Raw genomic sequence first — 22,567 nt, forward strand, 5'->3', positions numbered from 1 at the left:
AGATTTTCTTCCCACACTTGCTTTGTTTACTATCTAGACAGATGGAGAACTTGAAAGCGTGCACATTATTTGTGATACTTTGGTTGGCCTAATAAAGGTATTGCCCTAATATGGATATTGTATTTTTCTTATGGACAAATACAGCAATTTTCCCTTTATGTGTGTGTTAACAACGATTCACCTAACAATTAACTGTGCCAACAAGTCCCAGGGAGGGCGGAGTGCAGAATGGACAGAGTGCAGACTATAGACTAAAAAGGAAATAGTATGAGAATGAGAAAAGATGTACAGAAGGCATATTCTGGAATCAAAAAGATAGCTCAACTCTAGCATTTCAAAAAATGTATTTTCATTTTTGTTTTTTTACTTTAGACATATATGGTGTTTCACTTTATCAAGCCTCCTGATTTAATGGTTTAAAGGTTTTTATATCACAACTTTTAGTAATTTCTACTTCTGTCACACATACGCATATGCATGCACGTGCACACCCCAAACATACACAATTTCAAATAGATTTGGTTTCTCATGGCTAGAATGGACATAGTCTTAAAAAAAATAGTGAAAGCAATCTGGAAAAACATAAGAAAATCCTTCAGGGAAGTGCGTTGTGTTTTCAAGTAATGCCTAGGGATTGTAGCATAGCTTTTTTAGAAAGCCACCTTTTCCCAGGCATCCAATTCTCCTTCTTAACTTGATACAAAAATCAAAATCGTCATGATGCACTCAAAACTGTCAGCATAATTTCTACAAGAAATCAGTGTAAAGGAGTTCCATTTTAGTTCACATTTTTGCACATTTAGGGAGTGGCCCAGACTGCAGTGTAATGAGAGTCAACAAGGATTTCATTGTAGACTTCTATGACACAGTTACACTATTATATCAGAGTAGCCCTCCTACTGACAATCACCAACATCTTTATAATGAGTCCCCGAATACAGGCAGCACTCTCTGATTATCTATGCCTTTTAAACTATTGTCCTTTGGTTCCATTCCATGTAAATCAAATGTGATGACACGAAAGGTTCTCCCTCATGAAATTACATTATTTGTATGTAAACTATACAGTGACAAGGACAATTACCTTTAGAGATCTGAATAAATAGTACAATTGAATGCTTTGTTTAACCGATCAACTGCTGCAAATATGAACGCTAACCACAGAAAGCCTTAAAGGGACATTTGCTTCAAATACATCTAAGATGATGAGATCAAGACACAGGAACAGTTTCATATCTTACATGAAATGTAAGATGCATCTCTATTTCTTTCACTGTAAAAAAATATTATTAATAATCACACATGTAACAATGTTAACAATCCATGTCCTTTTTGTTCTTTATCTTGCTTGTTTTTGCAACTTTTTCAGACAGAACGCCTTTTTATGTCTAGGAAAGGAAGGCCAAGAGGTTAAGACTTTCTTAAGGCCATGCAATAAGATTATGGCTAAGCAGGGATTTGAACTAATATCTGAAAAGTCTACATCTTTACATACTCCATCCACTGGACTACTAAAATACATCAGCATGAACTGCACCTTTATTAACTTCATCAGGCTACAGTGTGTAAGACTACTGGAATTTAGGAGAATTTTACCTTTTCCTTGATGGCCCTTCTTCAAAATCTGAAGAACTAATATCATTGCTAGTTGAGGACACTTGCGATGCATCATCCTTTTCATTTTCTAACCGTTCAGACCCAGTTCGTAATCCTTTATTCTGGCCATTACTAAGGAGTCCTGTAATGAAGAAAGACAAAATAGATGAATGTGAGCAGCAAAACTGTAAACAAGAGGACTAGCATAAAATTCATTTAAAAATATTCAAAAGGCACACACACAGTAGCAATAGCATCAAGAATCCTTTTCTATTTCCTTCAAAGTAAATGTGCAAAATGCAGCCCATAAAACAGTAGAAGTAATACATTTTAGAGGACACATTGCTTAAAACAGTAGTTCCCAAACTTTTATTCCCATGGGTCTTGCCTCCTAACCTACTGTGAAGCAATGGAAAGGAGAGTTTCCCTTCCTCTGTGGCCAACAAAGAAACGCAGATAGCTAATTTTTATAGACTTTCTTACAATGCTGTCCTGTCCTGTTCACATATAAAGCAGGGGTGTACAGCCTAATTTCAGCATGAAAAGGAGCACACTTATGAAGAGAAGGAACTGCCCCATCCCCGCCTTATTGCTCCATGTTCTGATATTTCAGGAATTTTTGGAGAACCCAGCTCCAAGGCTAGAGTAGGCGAAGGACAAAAGTGACTAAAATGACAGAATGTGGGGAGGGAGGTTCAAATGTCTTCAGCTGTGTACCTCTCTTCATGTTAAAAAAAGGTCATCCTACTACCCACTTTATATGTGAATGGAGCATATAAGTAAATAACAGCGTTGCCAGGTCTCTGGTTTTTGCCAGGAGACTGGTTCTCGGGGTTCCTCTCCAAATCAGTCACCCCAATCTCCGGACTCTTAGCTTTCATTTTTTAAAAATTAAGTTTTTAGGTAGTCTGGTTCAAGAGATATACACCAAAATGTCAGCCACCCCCCACAATTTCTGTTAGAAGACAGCGGCTCTAATTCCCGCCCTTTCAGGTTTTTAGCCAATAAGTGACATCTGCCATGGCAAATCCTGAAAACAGTTTCCTTTTCCCATTTGTCTGCACATCAGAAGTTGAGTGAGTATATAACTTGCAGCAGCGGCAGCAGCAGCAGCACCAGCATTGCCTTTCTACAATAATATACCAGGAAATCTAGAACCGAAGAGCATAGCAGGATCATAGTAGGCATACAATAAACAATTTCAATTATTATTATTATTATTATTATTATAAAAGTATAGATGCAGGTTTTTTAATTATTTGCAAAAATAGTGTATTATACATTTCATCTTTCAAATAATTTTTGAATACAAATTTGAAAAAGTGTACATGCAGCAGCTGATGATGCCATTACAAATGTTATATTTCTCTAATTATAAGGAGTCAAACAAGTTTAAATCTTCCTGGGATGTTGAAGAGAGCGATTTATTTTTCTAATTCATAGCCTGTTTTGAAAACCTTCCCAATATGAAGCTTTAATCCTATAGCCACTTTTCTGGGAGTAAAGCTGCAATGCTAATCTCACACATCTCAGAATAAAGCCCACTGGACTCAGTAGGACTTACTTTTGAGTAGACATGGTTAGGATTGTGCTGTAAATCAACGGGACTTCTGAGTGAACAGAAAAGGATTGTGTTGTAAATCTTTCTCTCCCCTTCCAATCCTTTTTTTTAAGCAATTAGGCAGGGCTTAGAATTATTATTAGAATTAGAATTTATTACCTGCCCTTCCCGTAAAGGTCAATGCTTTTATTCGGTAGGAAACTAATATTGATTTTGGGGAAAAAAAGTTCTGCAATGACCAACTAGTTTTGACAATAAACTATTATAAAGGGTAGATGTATTTTTACATCTCCAGTGTGTCTGTATATGGAATGTTTCCAACAAGCCTGTGAGACAGGGCTGGAAACCAAGGCAGCTCGCAACAAGAAATACATCCATTTAAAATCAAATAACCATAAAATAAGTATAAAAGAATTGCAAAGCAGCTTAAAGTGGAATGATTCTGAATTTTGGGTTGGGTGAGTGAAGTTCCTTATCATTTGAGGTTATAGTCCTATGCACGCTTCCCTTTTTGACAAAGCCCCATTGAATACATTGGGACTTGCTTCAGAGTAAATATGCATAGGATTGCACTATAAATATCTCTACAGGTTGTGTAAATAATAAACATCTTTTATCATTTATTATTTATATGCTTATGTAAATATTTCTTCATATTATGTCTCATATGTATCTGATTTCACATTATGGTTGTACATGATTATTTCCTCTACATTTCAAGTGTGCCCTTCTTTATTGGGGTGGTCATGATCCCCCTCTATTGTTTTCACCCTGAGGGGCAGATTACGCTGAGAGATGGTGAGTAGCCCATGGTCACCAAGTAAACTTTGTAGCTGATTTCCATTTTAAAAAATAATTAAAATGTTTTATATCTAGGTAAAGTTTATGAAGTAATGCAGATCCACATAATACATTTAAAGCACATCCAACTCACATTTAAAGTGCATGACTTCCCCCAAAGAATCCTGGAAGTGTAGTTTCCCCCTCACAGTTATAGTTCCCACCATCCTTAACAAACTACAGTTCCTATAATTCTGTGGTGGGATTTATGTGCTTTAAATGCAAGGTGTGGACCTGCCCTAGGTGTGCTGTGCATTCATTAGTGAACTGAAATGGGCAATTTTGAAAGATAATTTTTAAACAGGGGAAGGGCTGTAGCTCAGCGGTAGGGCACATGCTTTGCATGCAAAGGTCCACATTCCAACCTCTTTAAAAGGCTATTGCCTAGAAGCCTGGAGAGCTAATGCTAGCCCATGTCATCTGTACTGAGCTAGATAGTACCAAATGGCCTGAGTCGGTGTAAGGCAGATTCCTTTGTTCCTAATAGAGGAAAGAGATTCAAGGGCCACAGTGACTCTAAAATTTATTTACATATTTTGCTTACAACATTTATATACTACTTTATTATAAAAAACCTCAAAGCAGTTTACAGAAGGAATTAAAACAATAAAATTATTGGCAAAAACAGTTAAAAACAGGTATTCAAAAACATTCAAAATAATATAACCGACACTGAGATAAAAACAGATAAAAAGCATAATAGCTTCTACTTTCCTGGGTAGGCTTGCCTAAACAAAAACTGTTTTTAGCAGGTGTTGAAAAGAGTACAATGAAGGCACCTGCCTAATGTCAATAAGTCCAAAGTGTAGGTGCCTCCACACCAAAATATTGATTTCGTATAAGAACAGAACAAGTTCTATGTGGCACCCCTAACATGGAAAGCACACCTTGAACTTGGCCTGGTAGCAAATTGGCAACCAGTGCAGATTTCAGACTAGAGGTTATGTGCCGACGGGTCTCACTAATGTCAGCAATCATGCTGCAGCATTCTGCACTAACTGCACCCCTAGATCAGGTTGTGCTGCATGGGGATTTCTGTGGCTTTGGCCGATTGGCTGCCAGATTTTTTAGTTTTGGTTTTTGGTTAGGAACCTGACTGGTTGCAGGATGCTGCATTTTCTGCCTTAAACCCACTGATGATTCACCTTGTTGGTTGCATGATATTTGGTTCTTGACCAATAGTGGTAAAGGAGAATTCACAATCTGGGAAGTGTGGCTTCAATTGCTCTTATTCCCAAGCTACTGCCTGTGAAGATAGACCAAACTTTTTTGTCCCCTCTGTCGATTATTACCCACTGGAATTGGGTTGGCTGTCAAAGTGAGTTTATAGTAACCGACAGGGTAGGCAGGAAAGGGTAGAGAATCTTCTTAACTCCTAATCTAGCAAGTACGCTAGATTAGGGTTCCCTACCCAGGCTCCCTAAACAGGTGAGAAGGAATGATCCTGTCACTTTAGTAGGACCTGGGAACGTACTAATTTAGCTAAGATTTCTATCTAATTTCCAATTGGAGAATTGGTAAGCTCCAAGCAACTGTGGTTGATGCATAACATAACATGCTTAGTGACATCACTAGGGGCCCGCCTCTGAAATCTCAGGGTTTGGGATGCTTATGACCTGGCAACCCTAGTAAATAAACCAACATGGCTGCCTCCACAGCATCTAGGTTAGCCCTTGGCAACCATTATTAAGTTACTCAGTAACCTTATTATGCTTTTAAGCTTCTCTCTGCATCAAGCGAGCAAGAGAGTTGCTTCTTTTAGCCTTCAAACATTTGAAATCTCAGCTGACACCAAAGTATAAAAAAACTTCAAAGTAACCCCAAAACTCAGGTTTTATATCATATAAAGGCAACAGAGATGGAAGGTGGAGTCGGCATGCTTGTCCCCATTACTCACCTCGTGCTGGATTTTCAGATTGCTCTAACTCCTGGATAGAGATATTGGTTACCTAAGGTGTTGAGGAGCTACATTACCTCAAAATATATTATTTATTATTATTATCTTTATTTATACCCCGCCCTTTTTCCAAACTGGAACTCAAGGCAGCTTCCAGATAAAAATAAGTACATATCATTAAGAACCTATAAAAATAAAACATATAAACATATAAAATCAGCATTAAAATAGGATTAAACTATTAAGATGTTAAAACCAATTAGATATACACTTAAAATACTGCAACCCAGTTAAGGAGCATACAAGTAAAACAATAACATACAACATCCTCTTCAGTCACTACTCTTAAAACCTTCAGTCCCAAAGGCCTGCCAGAAGAAAAAAGTCTTTAGCTGTCAGTGGAAGGACTGCACAGAGGAGGCCATTCTTGCCTCCCTAGGGAGGGAGTTCCAGAGCCTAGGGGCAGCCACCGAAAAGGCCCTATCTCGTGTTCCCACCAGTCGCACTTGTGAAGGTGTTGGGATCATGAGAAGGGTCTCTCCTGAAGATCTCAGGGCCCGGGCATTTTCATATAGGGAGATATGGTCTGACAAATAGCCTGGACCTAAGCCGTACAGGGCTTTATAGGTCATAACCAGCACTTTGAATTGTGTCCGGAAACAGACTGGCAGCCAATGGAGCTGTTGCAGCAGGGGAGTTGTATGGTTCCTCTAACCAGCCCCAGTTAACATTCTGGCTGCAGCTCGTTGCACCAACTGAAGTTTCCGAACAGTCTTCAAAGGCAGCCCCATGTAGAGCGCGTAACAGTAGTCTAAGCGGGATGTAACTAAGGCATGTGTCACCATAGCCAGATCAGACGACTCCAGGAATGGGCGCAGTTGGTGCACTAGTCTTAACTGTGCAAAAGCATTCCTGGCCACCACAGAAACCTGGGCCTCCAGGTTTAAGGCTGAGTCCAGAAGCACACCCAAACTGCGAACCTGCGTCTTCAGGGGGAGTGTAACCCCATCCAGCACGGGCTGAACCCCTATTCCCTGATCTGCCTTTTGACTGACTAGGAGCACCTCTGTCTTGTCTGGATTAAGCTTCAGCTTGTTCACCCTCATCCAGTCCACCACTGCTATCAGACACTGGTTTAAAACCGAGAGAGTTTCCTTGGAATTAGGTGGAAAGGAGAAGTAGAGTTGGGTGTCATCTGCATACTGATGGCACCGAACCCCTAACCTCCGGACAACCTCTCCCAGCGGTTTCATGTAGATATTAAATAGCATGGGGGACAAAACTGAACCCTGAGGGACCCCACAGGCCAACGGCCAAGGAAACTATATATATATATAAAACCAACCATCCTGGGCTCCTTCTGGAAGAAAGGGTGGGATATAAATGTAACAAATAAATAAGGAATAAACCTCACATTTATGTTGATACAGAACTTAGGATAAGAAGATAACCTTTCAGTAGAAGAGTTTTTTTGTCTATACACTTTTTGTGCTAAAAAAAGTAGACAGTTATCACATATAAGGAGTTCAGACTGTTAAATACCATAGAAAGCATTTCTTAATTATGGTACCCCTGTATTATAAAAAACTGATTCTAAATAAAAGTTCATATTTTAAAATAGATTGAAGTAATTGAGAAATACATCTCTGGGTTTTTAAAATGGGACTTTGTTGGATCTATGTAGGATTAAAGACACAATTAATTTTTATAGATCAAGTATTACACAGAATTTAAATTGTCCTGTCTCTCTCCCTCCCTCCTTCCCTCCCTCCCTGTTTTAACTAGTCCTTAAATAATAGGCTATTTAAAAAATAAAAGGGCCCAGGGCATAAAACAAAGCAGTTGGGTAGCAACCCTAACCATGGAGCGAACAAAAGATAATGCTCTCACACAGATGTAACAGCGTAAGATTAGGACTCAAGACTTGCTTCTAAGTGAATAGCAGTTAAATACCAGTTCACTAAGCCGCAATAAAACCATTAAACCTTTATGGGCATACTAAACCTGTGGCAGAGACTGCACCAAAGATCTGAAAAATAATTTTTAAAAACAGTGCAATATATTAAATGCTTAATTTATCTGGAGTTTTTGAAGAACTGTTCTCTGCTAAAATTTCAGTAAGACTTTGAGTCAGAGCTTGGAAAATCCTGCTCTCCACAATTCAAAACAAACTTCAATATGCACACACAGAGAATTATATATATATAAGCTACCTTGGGAAGGAGACAGCATCACAATATGGCTGTCGGCTAAACGTCTGCCTACACTGCATTGTGAATGATGCCATCCTGTTAGGCAACATGATTAGGTTTCTGTTGAAAAGATGACGCAACAAAGATGTAGGCCTATAAGTTTTAGGAAGGAGCAGCATGTGCCTAGTATGGTCAGGTGGATCACTGGGAATAACCACAATAAGAGTGCACTGACAAACTGGTGTAAAGCCAGCACTTCCTTACAAGCAACCTGCAGTTTGCAGCCCACCATCTACAACCGCAAAGTTATTTTTCAGGATGTTGCCAAATAGTATTTCATCATACACTGGAATATATACAATGAACAACTCCTCCATGTGAACAGATCCAAAAGATAAAGCTGTATCCAGCAAAGAAGTTTGGAGAGGGGACTGTAATTTTCAATTAATTCAGTGCCACCTATCAATTCCGAGTAAGCGTAGGAAACACAATTTCTTCTTCATTTTAGAACTTCCAACTATAGTCTAGAACAGTGGTTTTCAAACTTTTTTGGTTCACGGCGCACTGTAAAACATATAAATATTTTCTGGCGCACTTCATGTTCAAAATTAAAAATATATTAATATATTTTAAACTATGAATAAAAATAACAAACTATAGAAAACTATTACTTACCCTATACAAATGGGTTTCTTCTCATTTTTAAAATATACTTTCATAATATTTGAGGCACACCTAGCCACCTCTTAGGGCGCACCAGTGTGCCTGGGCACACCTTTTGAGAATCACTGGTCTAGAAAGTAACCTGAATCAAAGGTTCCATTCCACCACCTTCCTTTCCCTCAATTCCTATTAGAAGACAGCATAGTACATAAATATGAATTGTTCTGTTGAGGAAAATAAAGGAAGATCGATACTCTAAGTTGGATCTCCCTCCTTTAGTAAAGAGCTGCAAAGCAAAAATAAAAGGCCAAATTATGCACAAATTGTCATTTTGATTTTTCCTCACTAATCAGAAAAATGCAAATAAATCCAATGACTACATTCAAAGTCTTTCCCCCTTCATTAAAACTTCTTGCGTAACAAATAAATAAATAAAATCCACTGCACCAAAACCACCAAAATGTTCACTGCAATCCATTACACCAAACTCTTTTTCATGAAGCAGAATAATATTTAGAAATATCTAAAGTGAACCTAACAAGTTAATTCTGTCTGTTGGCAATATCCTACATATACATTTGACATTAACTAATTATTTCCTTTTATATTGCAGCTTTAAAAAAAGTTGATTAAATTTACAGTTACCAAACTCTAGGGAAGTCTAAATCAAGCATATAATTGAGGCCCTCTAGTTAGGTAGATAACTATTATGACAGAATTTCATTTTTTCCCCCAAGAGAAATATTTGTCCTGGAAAACTGCCATGCTAAAAACGCAGCCATATGAAGTGTTTGAAGTCAAGAAAAGAATCCTGTTGGCTGCTGACTCGCTTCTCTCTCTCTGCCCTGAATTCATCCTCTCACTAAGTCGAAATAATTTGTCACTTAGAAACAACTCAGGGTGCATTTCCCTCTCAGAAAATTGAACTGTTCTAGGCCTTCCTAGGATTCAGCAAGACCCAAATGTTATAGGAGGCATAGAGATGTCTTTCCCCATTGCTATATTGCCACAGGCAACATAGACTTCTGCTTTGTCTCCAGAGGAACTTTGTAACTCAAATCCCTCAGCATTTAATTAGCATGGTGTCTGTAGAACAGGGCTGCACAGCAAGCATCTGTTTTCATGACCATCAAGGTCTGAAGGAGGTGCCACATAAACTCAAAAAGTTTCCTTCCAATATTTTAAAAGATTACCATTTAATTATACTCCTTCATTTGCTCTGTGTGTTGTCATTGTTATTTATAAGCAGGTGATCAATACACTGTTCCATATGCAAAAATCTAGAGGAGAGGTGTCTCTGTACTTTATTAAAGTAGTCCACGCAAAGTAGCCAACATTCAACAAAACGAGAAAGAAGGAAGTTTGAAGGACTAGCTCTCTCTGTCTAAAGAAAATTAAGATCCCAAATATACTTTTCCATACAGCTGTGTGATAAAAGAATTCCATCACATGCATCTCAGTCTCTCTCCCCCCCCCCATATTGTTATGGGTTTGGAGTTGAGATGGATGATTCCTATGAGTCCCCTTCCAGCCTCTGATTTGGAAACCTGCACCTGGGGGTGAAAAACCCGCTCTGCTGGTCAGATGAGTTCCCTTTGTCAGTTTAATAGAGTGGCCAGGTGAGTTAACTGAAACTCTTCACGAGAGCCCCCCCCCTCTCCTGGGGCCTAGGAGAGGCTTGTGTTTTGAGTTGATTTGAGAAAAGGCTGGGAACTTGAGGCAGGAGAGAGGCTGGCTCTCTGCACTGTGGCTTTAGGGTGCCTCCTGTAACCCTGATGGAAAATGCAAGATCTGTTGGACTGCTGATGCCTTGAACCCCTCCATTTTAAGCTCAGGTTGGAATGAGTGTAAATAAATAAACCATATTTCATGAAGACACCACAGTCTCCGCTGACCTTCTTTCCAAGGAAACCAAACCCTGGGTAAGCGCAGGGACCCCTGCAGATCTCTCACCGCTCGGAGATTGGGGTGGAGCACAACAATATACAAATATTCTCAGATTTAACTGCTAAACCAAACTGAGACTAGACTGTCAAGAATTCGATTGGGCTCTTTTATCTTGAGTTGGTTGTATTATACTTCTAAAATTTTACCCTGTCTTGCTCCTCAAAGGAGGTTCATGGCAGCTGCCATAAGCCATAAAATATCAAACAATTAAAAATAATAATAAAGTAGAGCCTAAATGACTAAAAACCAGTATCAAATGTACCAAAACAGAGTGTTCCAGAGGCGGGACAGAGCTAACCTTGGATCCACTGGATACAAGGCCACTTTGTTCATTGGGAAGACAATAGGAACAGGCTCCCCCTCAATACCAGCCTGGAGATGGTGCAACTAATTTCCCTCTCCACAGGAAATTAGAAAATACAGAGATCCACAGGGGTGGGGGAACTACATTAAGGCCACATACACACTTATTCCACTATTACATTGCTTCCCAAAATAATCCTGGGAAGTGTAATTTATGAAAGGTGCTGAGAGTTGTTAGGCAACCGCTATTCCCTTCACAGGGTTACAATTCCCAGAGTGGTTTAACAGTCAGTCCTTCTTCACAGAGCAATCTGGAACTATGAGGGGGATAGGGGTGTCCTAAAAACTCTCAGCACCCTTCACAAACGACACTTCCCAGGATTCTTTGGGGGGAACCATGACTGTTTAAAGTGGAATAATAGTGAAATAAATATATGGTGTGAATGTGGCCTAAGCCTATCCAACAAAATCTCCCACCCTGGCAGGCAGGATCCAGCAGGACTTTAGAAATGGTGGACGAATGGCCACTTTACTCACTCGCTCACTCACATACACACACACACACACGCATGCACACACACGCAGGATTGGACTATAAGTCTTAAGATGCTTCAAAACTGTAATTTTTGTTTTAAAAAAATTAAAATTGTATTTTATTGTATTGTACTAACTAATGCTCGCTTTCTTAAACACACACATCAAAACTAAAGCCACTGAGGGCTAGTTAACTCTGCATTACAAATATATATAAAGAACAGCTTTTACAATTACTTTAGTTTTACATTTCCTTTTTCAGTACACAAAAAAGAAAGATTTATGCTGATATATTTGGAACTATAAGAAATGATTATATGGCACGAGCTGTTGAAAATTTAAAGAAAAAAATGAACAAACAGCTAAAGGCTAACCTTTGGGACCCCATCAGTGGAACCCTCAGACAAAGGGACACATTGAAAAAGCATTCAAAATAATAGTTAAAAGGAGTTCCTTTTAGGATGGATCCCCCACACCCGCCCCTGCCCAGTAAAGGCTTGCAGAAAAATAACTCCATATATCCATCATATGGCTCAGGGCATGCAGGAGAGATTCTGTTCTCTTTTAGAGAATGGAAGAACCTTGCTAATGATATCTGCAACTTCAATTCATCAGGCTGAGATGAGATGGAAAGAGGAAAATAGATGTGCCAATGTTTCCACCTCTGTTATCTAGTTCACACGAAGCAGCCAACAGCTACTGCTGTGTACCATTAATACCCAGCAGCACATAAAACAAGACAAATATTGTTAACTTAATTGTATGCCTGATACATAATATAATATATTATATTAACCACCTTCAACATGGTGTTAATAGGTTAATCCAATTTGTGTAACGCTGGCCAGGCAGATTGTAGCTTCTCTGTTAAATTGTACTGCAGTAGTATACAAAGTGTTCCATTGCTCTTTACAAGTACATATTTCTGGAACTCAGCATAACACTGTTTTTAAGAACCTGTTTTTTCAAACTGACCACACTGATCTTGAATGGGACTTGCACCTGGGGTTATTGGTTTACACCAGCGATTCCCAACATGGGTGGTAGCGCCCCCCAGGGCGTTGGCGTGACTACAAACTTTAGGGGGCGTTTGGGTTCATTAGGGGGGTGTTGACATTTGGCGGTCTGATAAGACAGTTGAAGCATTTGAGTTTAATTTTATTTAATACACAAATCATTAATTTTTAAACTGTTTTGTCCCCAGTTAGAATGTATTTAATAGTCTTAATTCATGGAAATAACACTATAAATAGTGTGTGCTCTTTAGTAAAGAAATTCTGAATAGCGGCCAGTGTCATACCAAGGAATGGGGATATTAGCCACACCCTGGCACTAGGTAATGTTCCGATGCTGTCTTGAGGGATGTTGGAACCAATCACGAGACAGTGTTTGATAAGCTGGGTGCATTGGTAGAGGGCTCATTCTTCCAATGGATGAGTGCCATGTGCAAACGGGTGACTGAGACAGTCAGTTATTCGCTGGTTTTCTTCAGGAATGGGACACACTCACTACCCATTGTTTCTGTGATGTTTAAATGAACTTGTTTAACAAAACAATGCCGGTAAACTGAATGAGTTTGTTGTTAAGTATATTAAGTATAATAGGAAGTATTGGCATATACTTAATCTGAGGGGGGCGTTGGGCACAAAAAGATTTTGCAAAGGGGCATTGGGTCAAAAAAGTTTGGGTAACGCTGGTTTACACAATATTTGTAGAAAGAAATAAGATTAGCCTAACTGCAACATAATATTACAACTCTTGTCAGCAGGTATTTTTTGCTAGAAGGCCAATTTGAGAAGATAACACTGTTCTGAGCCAATATCTCAATCACCACTCCCCCACCCCACCCCCCAAAATTATGTTAACCAATGTTTTTCATGTAGCCTTCTCTTCCCTTTGGGTTGGCAGCAAAGGGAGGAGAGCAAACCGTTTCCTCAATTACTGAATCTGGCCCATGACCACCAGTTGCTGGCCATTATCCGACAAATAAAATTCACTAATAGGCACAATACCTATTAGTGGATTGGACTGTGAAAGACCAACCCAGATTGTGTTTGCATTTTGATAAATTTGCAGGGCAGTACAGTATTTTAGAGAGCAGGTCTGGTCTCCTGCTCTCCTGGTGCATTCACTATGGCTGCCCAATTTCCCTGCTTTTTAAAGTTGGACAGAAATGGGCTATAGGTTCATTCTTAAACTGCAAGGTTTTTCGCCTATTAGTGAATTTCTCTGCTTTTTAATCTGGGAGGTAAGAAATGGGATCCTCTGCAAGTTTGCTAAGAATGAATTGATCATTTGCATGCTTATTGATTTCAGTGGGAATTACTCCCCTACAATCATGCTTAGGATAGGTGAAACTGACCACAGGGGATGGGGAGGAAGGGCAGCGGGGAGGAGGGGGATGGGAGCAGGCAGGAGGAGAGGAGGACAGGTTTGATCATTTGCATGTTTATTGAGTTCAACGGGATTTACTCCCATGCAATCATGCTTAGGATAGGTAAAACTGACCGGGTGAAGGGAGGGAGGCCTGGAGTGGGCAGGGGAAGAGGAAGAAGGAAGAGGAAAGGGGAAGGGAGGGAAAGGCAGGTCTGATTATTTGCATGCTTATTGAGTTCAATGGGATTTACTTCTGTGCAATCATGGTTAGGATAGGTAAAACTGACCATGGGGGAGGAAGAGGGGAAAGAGCAGACTGGAGGGGAGCAAAGGAAGGGGGAGGGGAGGGCAGGTTTGATCATTTGCATGCTTACAGAGTTCAATGGTATCTACTCCTGTGCAATCATGCTTAAGACCATGACCATGGGGAGGAGGAAGGGGAGGAGGGGAGGGGGAGGGAGGGGCAAAGGAAGGCGAGGGAAGGGGCAAGAGGGAGGGAATAGGAGGGAGGAGAAGAGAGGGTGGGTTTAATCATTTGCATACTTTTTGAGTTCAATGGGATTTATTTCTGTGCAATCATGTTTGAAAATGGAAATGGACTGCCTTCAAGTCGATCTCGACTTATGGCAACCCTATGAATAGGGTTTTCATAGTAAATGGTATTCAGAGGTGGTGTTACCATTGCCTTCCAGTGAGCTTCATGGCTGTGTGGGGATTCGAACCCTGGTCTCCCAGGTCATAGGCCAACACTGACCTGGAGGAGAAGCAGGGAGGGGAGGAGGAGAGGGGAGGAGATTTGGTGGGTGGGCACTGGGCAGAGGGGAAGCCCCTTTCCTTTCCAAAAGGAAAACATTATGAACAGTATAATTGCTTTTCAGCATTTCCCCCACCTTTTTATTCTACAGCAGGCACATATAGCCTCCCACCCAAATTTAAACCAAAGCTGTCCATGGCCACATACACAACAGGCCTTTATTTCACTTTGGACAGTCCTGGCTTCTCTCAAAGAATCCTGGGAAGTGTAGTTAGTGAAGGGTGCTGAGAGTTGCTAGGAGACGCCCTGTTCCCCTCACAGACCTTCAATCAAAAATAAAATAAATATCACACATTTAAATCAAGTATCTTCAGATGTCAATTACTGAAGCTATTTAGTAACTTTAGTACAGTTGCATCTGTGTTAGAATTATTTTTAAGATTTTTTAAAGATTTTTTTAAAAGATATTTTGTTTTTAAGATGCCTTTTAAGATGTTCTGTTTTTTAGGTGTTTTATAGATGTTTTGTGGGTTTTTTTAGCTTGTTTGCCATGCTGGGCCTCTTAAGGGAGAAAGGACTGGATATAAATTTAATAATAAATCAAATAAATTTGAGCAGCAAATAATCGGATATATATGGTCAGTAGTAAAATCCATTTGGGAAGCAACATTGTCTTGGTGGTGATGATGCCACTGAGGGACTGTGCAGCTGGTGCTGATCCCTGACTGGGCCTTTCCAGGCATGGTTCCTCGTTTGTGGAATGCAGAGCTTGGAAAAGTTACTTTTTTTGAACTACAACTCCCATCAGCCCCATCCACTGGCCATACTGGCTGCGGCTGATGGGAGTTGTAGTTCAAAAAAGTAACTTTTCCAAGCTCTGGTGGAATGCCCTCTCTGATGAGTTATCTGTCTTCATCACTACTGACGAATTTGAAAACATTTCTGTTTACTCAGGCATTTGATGGCTGAAGGGAACTGTTCCTGGAAACCTGAAGATCACTGATGAAGGACATGTTTAACTATGACTGTTTCTGAATATTTTTAACTGTTTTCAGAATGCTTTTCTTTTTCCTGTTGCTCAATTATTTTTGTTGATATGTTTGCTGCCCTGGGCTCCTTTGGGAGGAAGGGCGGTATATAATTGCCATCAGTCAATCAATCAAGGTATCTGCCTGCATCTGTATCTATATAAAATGTGTGTACATGTGCGCACAAACAGACAGCACAGATAACCTTCCAAAGAGATAGAAGAGTGTGTTCCCAGAGTACCATTATCTGGGCCTATTTGAAATTATAGGTATTCTAGAGGTACCCCTTAGATACTCCAATTTTTGGCTGAATATTACATCAGAAAAATCAGTTGATAACTAAAGCCCGCTTCAAGAGCTCACGTTAAGTGTTAAGTAAACATGTAAGGGGGGACTGTAGGGATGAGCGCTCTAGGTCTGCCCCATCACCCTCCATTAATTGGAGGGTGATCATCTGAAGCAGGGAGCCTCCTCTACTTGTCGAAGCTTCCCACATGCTGTAAAATACGCAGGGAGCCTCCATTAGTACAAGAAGCTCTTTGCTTCATATGAGTACCCTCCAACTTATGAATGATGATGGTGGGGAGGGGAAAAGGAGGTATACTTGTCCCCCAGTTCACATGTTTACTGAATGTGAGTGTCTGAAGTGACTTTAAAAATGCTAGCCCTTCTGCTGTTTCAGGAAATTGATGTCATAGATTTCACTGTACTGAAATCTATCTGCATTGTGATCCAGTAAACGCTATGCTCAGTCTTTCTCATTTGTACTTATCTACTATCTTATGTATAGTGAGGGAGGGGCTTTAAGATACAAAGGATTCCTCTACAAGACACCAGTCTAAGATCATACATATTGGCCATCACATGAGTAACACACTGGCCATTTCATGTGACAATCTACTGGGCATTAAACTGATAATCCTAACACATGCATATGCTCTTCTGCTACTGTCATGCCAAAAAGTATTAGTCCATAGCATTTACAGTCTCTGTAAGTGGACAGAAGAGCAGTTTTATATATGTAGATACACATCATTACTATGGAAGTTAAGCATGCATGACATTACAGCACAGGCTGCTTTTGTCAAGCTGTCAAAAGCAAGACATCACCAAAACGGAATTGGCTTAATCATGCAGTTGAAGGACAGCTACTTTGCCCTTCTGATTACATACATCCTGATCCAAAATTGTTACAGAGTCAAGCAACCAGAGGCGTATTTCATTTCACACTACTTCGGTGTATAAGCACCAACACAACACTGATAGGTACATTTGATAAAACAATTGCTTTTCCTGGCTCAGTCTGAAAGGTAATGTTTATCTAGATCTTTGAGGCCCATTTCACTTGCAATGGCCACCAAAGCTTGGCTACTTCATGCACCACTTCTTTTGTGTGTACTGGCTTGAGACACAAGCTGCTGCCATGTAGTTTTCTCTGTGCCACTATCAAACACTAACAGGAATTTTGAACAGTGGCATGAATACAAATCACACATCAGGGGCCAATTCACATGGCAAGCTGCTGCAGATGAACAGTTCACCACACAGAGCAGCTGCCACATCAATACCATTTCAAGTAGCCATTTTATGTGCAGCAGGCCTCAAAACATTTTTTTCAAGGTGCAGTGCCATAGTATCTGATCTCTCAACCACACAAGGCTAGTCTGAAACATTTTGTTTCCTAAAGCAAAAGACAAGCTGACACACACACATCCGATATACAGACTGTATTGACAGCTGAATCTTACTTCTGCAGTGAAGATGGGATGGTTTACTCCACCATACTTAAGGGCAGGTGGGGGGATGCCCCATACCTAAGTATGAGGGGTGCAAGGCAGGACTCAAGGCACATGACTTATGGCGACCCTATGAATCAGTGACCTCCAAGAGCATCTGTTGTGAACCGCCCTGTTCAGATCTTGTAAGTTCAGGTCTGTGGCTTCCTTTATGGAATCAATCCATCTCTTGTTTGGCCTTCCTCTTTTTTGACTCCCTTCTGTTTTCCCCAGCATTAATGTCTTTTCTAGTGAATCATGTCTTCTCATTATGTGTCCAAAGTATGATAAACCTCAGTTTCATCATTTTAGCTTCTAGTGACAGTTCTGGTTTCATTTGTTCTAACACCCAATTATTTGTCTTTTTCACAGTCCATGGTATGCGCAAACCTCTCATCCAACACCACATTTCAAATGAGTTCATTTTTCTCTTATCCGCTTTTTTCACTGTCCAACTTTCACATTCATACACAGAGATCGGGAATACCATGGTCTGAATGATCCTGACTTTGTGTTCAGTGATACATCTTTGCATTTGAGAACCTTTACTAGTTCTCTCATAGCTGCCCTCCCCAGTTCTAGCCGTCTTCTGATTTCTTGACTATTGTCTCCATTTTGGTTAATGACTATGCCAAGGTATTGATAATCCTTGACAAGTTCAATGTCCTCATTGTCAAATATAAAGTTACATAAATCTTCTGTTGTCATTACTTTAGTCCTGCTTTTGTGCTTTCCTCTTTAACTTTCATCAGCATTCATTTCAAATCATTACTGGTTTCTGCTAGTAGTATGGTATCATCTGCATATCTTAAATTATTGATATTTCTCCCTCCAATTTTCACACCTCCTTCATCTTGGTCCAGTCCCGCTTCCGTATGATATCGTCTGTGTACAGATTAAACAAATAGGGTAATAAAATACACCCGTCTCACATCCTTTCCTATTGGGAACCAATTGGTTTCTCCATATTCTGTCCTTACAGTAGCCTCTTGTCCAGAGTATAGGGTGCGCATCAGGACAATCAGATGGTCCGGCACCCCCCATTTCTTCTAAAGCATTCCATCGTTTTTCATGATCTACACAATCAAAGGCTTTGCTGTAGTCTATAAAGCACAGGATGATTTTCTTCTGAAATTCCTTGGTCCGTTCCATTATCCAACGTATGTTTGCGATATGATCTCTGGTGCCTCTTCCCTTTCTAAATCCAGCTTGGACGTATGGCATTTCTCGCTACATATATGGTAAGAGCCTTTGTTGTAGAACCTTGAGCATTACTTGCATGGGATATTAAGGCAATATTTTGATAATTACTGCATTCCCTGGGATCCCCTTTCTTTGGAATTGGGATATATATTGAATGCTTCCAGTCTGTGGGCCATTGTTTAGTTTTCCATATTTCTTGACAAATTTTTGTCAAAATTTTGACAGATTCAGTCTCAGTAGCTTGTAGCAACTCTATTCGTATGCCACCTGTTCCTGGTGATTTGTTTCTTCCAAGTATTTTAAGAGCCGCTTTTACCTCACATTCTAACATTTCTGGTTCTTCGTCATATGGTTCCTCCATGAATGAATCTGTCATCCTTTTATCTCTTTTATAGAGTTCTTCAGTGTATTGCTTCCATCTTCCTTTTAGTTCATCTCGGTCAGTCAGTGTGTTCCCCTGTTGATTATTCAACATCCCTACTCTTGGTTTAAATTTCCCTTTCATTTCTCTAATCTTTTGGAATAGAGCTCTTGTTCTACTCTTGTTGTTGTCCTCTTCTATTTCTATACAGTAGGGCCCCACTTATACAGCAGCTTAGGGACCAGACCCCTGCCACAAAGCGAAAATCGCCAAAAAGCGGAACATCGATTAGCTGTAGTACGGGGAGCTCCAGCTGACAGCACTTGGCCCCTGAAGCTCTCCCCGCAACAGCTCTCATCAGCCCAACTGTAGTTTTAAAAAGGAATGTTTCCAAGCTCTAACGACACGCTCAGGTCGTTGGGCGCCAATAATTCGCATCATGCCGCAAAATCGTCGCAAAAATGGAACAAGCGCTGAACATATGGGATATGGACACAATTCAAAACTGCCACATTAGCGAAGTGCCAAGAAGCAAAGTGCCATAAAGTGGGGCCCTACTGTACAATAACTATTGTAATAGTTCTCTTTGTCCCTACGTACTAGTCACTGTATTGTTGCATTTAGGGTTCTGACTGTGTTTCTATCTCCTTTTGCTTTCCTTCTCTCTTTAACTATTTTAAGAGTTTCTTCAGTCATCCATTGAGGTCTTTCTCTCTTTTTAACTAGAGGTATTGCCTTTTTGCATTCTTCCCTGATAATGTCTCTTGCTTCACTCCATAGTTCTTCTAGTTCTCTGTCAACTAAGTTTAAAGCCTCAAATCTGTTCCTTATTTGAACTTTACATTCTTCTGGGATGTTATTTAAATTTTATTTTGGCATTATAATTGCTTTGTTCTTCTTCGTTAGCTTTACTCTGATTTTCCATACAACAGTATGCTCCTGGTCTTGTTTTTGCAGAAAGTATGGAACCCCATCTTCTGTTGCCAATTAAATAATCAATTTGATTCCCATATTGACCATCTGGTGATGTCCACGTGTACAGTCGTCTTTTCGGTTGCTCAAAAACTGTGTTTGCAAGAAACAAATCACTGGCTTCACAGAATTCAATAAGTCTTTCTCCTGCTTCATTTCCATCTCCTAAGCCCCATTTCCCCACAATTCCGAGTTCTTCTCTGTTCCCTACTTTCGCATTCCAGTCCCCCATGATTATCATCACATCCTGTTTTGGTGTGTGATCAATTTCCTCCTGTACTTCTGTGTAAAATCTCTCCAATTCTTCTTCTGCATTTGCCGTTGGAGCGTAGACTTGGATGATGGTTATGTTAATAGCTTTCCTGTTTAATCTCATTGATATCACTCACTCAGATCTTGAGTTGTAGCTCCTAATTGCTATTGCTACATCACTTCTCACTATTAAATCAATCCTGTTTCTTCTTGATTTCTCATTTCCTGCATAAAATATTTTGTAGTTGCCTGGTTGAAAATGTCCCATTCCCATCCATTTTAATTCACTCACTCCAAGTATTGTAATGTTGATACGTTTCATTTCTTGCTTGACAATTTCTAACTTTCCCTGGTTCATGCTTCTCACATTCCACGTTCCTACTGTGTGCGTCGTACAACTCCAGACTCTCCTTTCGCATCTGTGCGCATCAGCCTCTGGGCTTCCTTTCGACTTTGACCCAGTCTTCGTCATTAGTCACAGCGCTACTCGTACTTATCTGTTGTTCTTCCCCAGTAGCTCGGTGAGTGCCTTCTGACCTGGGGATCTCATCTTCCAGCACTATCTTGTGTTGCATTTTGGATACTCTGTTCATAGGGTTTTCATGGTAAGAGGTATTCAGAGGTGGTTTACCTCTGTCTTCCTCTGAGTTTGGATGCATCTTAGTCTGGTGTCTCAGCTTTGACCATTCCGCCTTGGGTGCCCCTGCTAGGAATCTAGCCTCTTGGTCTAGACTCCTGACAGCATTGCTCTCAGCTTCTTCAACACTCTCAAACCCCCTCACTACGTTAAGGTGTGCATCCTAAAAGGGGATCTATGATTGAGAAAACTTATATTACCAAAGGGTAGCACACAGATCTTGGATATAGTCAGTGGAGCACTAATTAGATTAATATAAGCATGTGAAAGTACTTGTCCTGAATATACTCCACTAAAATGGAAAAGGATATACACTTCCCATTCATTTCAATGTGTCTTACACAAACCAAGTTTCCAGATACAACTACAGGACTAAAAGGGATTTTGATTATACTAACTATCAACATATTGGTTGAAAATTCTAACTCTATAGATTAACTCAGCTTTTCACACAATGTTGACTGTCAAACATTTCTTGTGCCGTCATTTTAAGTTCCATCTCGTATATGAAAAAAGTCAGTTAGGTTTTTGCTCTATATTACCACACGAAAGTTGTTTCCTATGGCTTTTTCCCACACCAATCCAACAACATATACGTGAAAGAACAATGTCAATGACCCACTCGTATGGATTCCTTCATGCATTTTAACCAGAGTAGTATGGGAAGAAGTCACTGGGAAGCAGATCCCATGCCACTATGGTAAAGTATTACTTTGTCCCCACCCCACCTATTCCCAGCCCCCGGGGAAGAGGAATTAAGTGAGGAAATATCACTGCTAAGACTACAGAAATAAAGTAAAATAGAAACAAATCAATAATCATTTTCATGCAGAACTTAGTTGGACTACACTCTCCCCAACCCCCAGCACCAGCTGGAAAATAGCAAAACTGTGAAATAATAATTGCTATAATTTCATACTGCTCATTCTAAAGCAACATGAACACCCTACAAAGCTTTGATGTGTCAGTGGTGCTGCACTTATCCTCTAGAAAAAGGTTGAGAAATCCACTATGGGCAGTATCTTCTATGAAACAATGCTCAGTCAGTCATATTATATCCTCAGCTGCCCTCTAAAGCAGGCTGCAGATATCAACCAAAAGGCCTCTGGAACAGAGACTGAGAACTTCTGAGATAGATCCCAGCAGGGGTTAAATATATAGTGTTGTATACTATTATCTGTTTGGGGTGTGCAGAATACTGGCTGCTACTAAGAAGGGCAGATTTAGCACAGCAGGCAAAGCATGCAGTACCAGTTTAGAGGAAAGCATGTAGGGTATCAGGCAGACACAAATCATTTGCAGGAAGCCATGGAGGATAGCATGCTTCACGTGCTTGGAGAAAAACATCAGTTACTTTTTGCAGTGGTGCAAATAAAATGTGAGAATAAATAATTGCACTGACGTAAAGGAGATTATTTTGGAATCAGTAACTTGAGGAATGTAGCATTAAATAAATTTTTAAAAGGCAATTACTGAAAGCTAGTAAAAAAAAAAAGCAAACTTAAGACTCAGAAAGAAAAGTGACTGCAAGCATAGCCGATATGTGTTTTAAATGAATAAAGATGTCAGGGAAGCAGAGACAGTCCCCTTCATTGAGAGGTCTGCACAGATCTATGTGAGCATGGTTGTGTACATGTGTGTGCAGACGCAGAAAGTTCAAAAATCTGACTATGAAA

At 40.0% G+C, this 22,567-nt stretch overlaps 1 protein-coding gene across 1 annotated transcript in view; it reads right to left on the reverse strand.

Annotated features, from left to right (window-relative positions):
• The window catches only part of JARID2 (jumonji and AT-rich interaction domain containing 2), a 331,782-nt gene that overhangs the window by 130,178 nt on the left and 179,037 nt on the right, over nt 1-22,567 (reverse strand). Inside the window, exon 3 of the mRNA XM_061592694.1 lies at nt 1,597-1,738. Coding sequence (XP_061448678.1) covers nt 1,597-1,738 — 142 coding nt within the window. The remainder of the gene's footprint in view (nt 1-1,596; nt 1,739-22,567) is intronic.

This window comes from Rhineura floridana, chromosome 1, assembly GCF_030035675.1.
Source record: "Rhineura floridana isolate rRhiFlo1 chromosome 1, rRhiFlo1.hap2, whole genome shotgun sequence".
Lineage (NCBI taxonomy): Eukaryota > Metazoa > Chordata > Lepidosauria > Squamata > Rhineuridae > Rhineura > Rhineura floridana.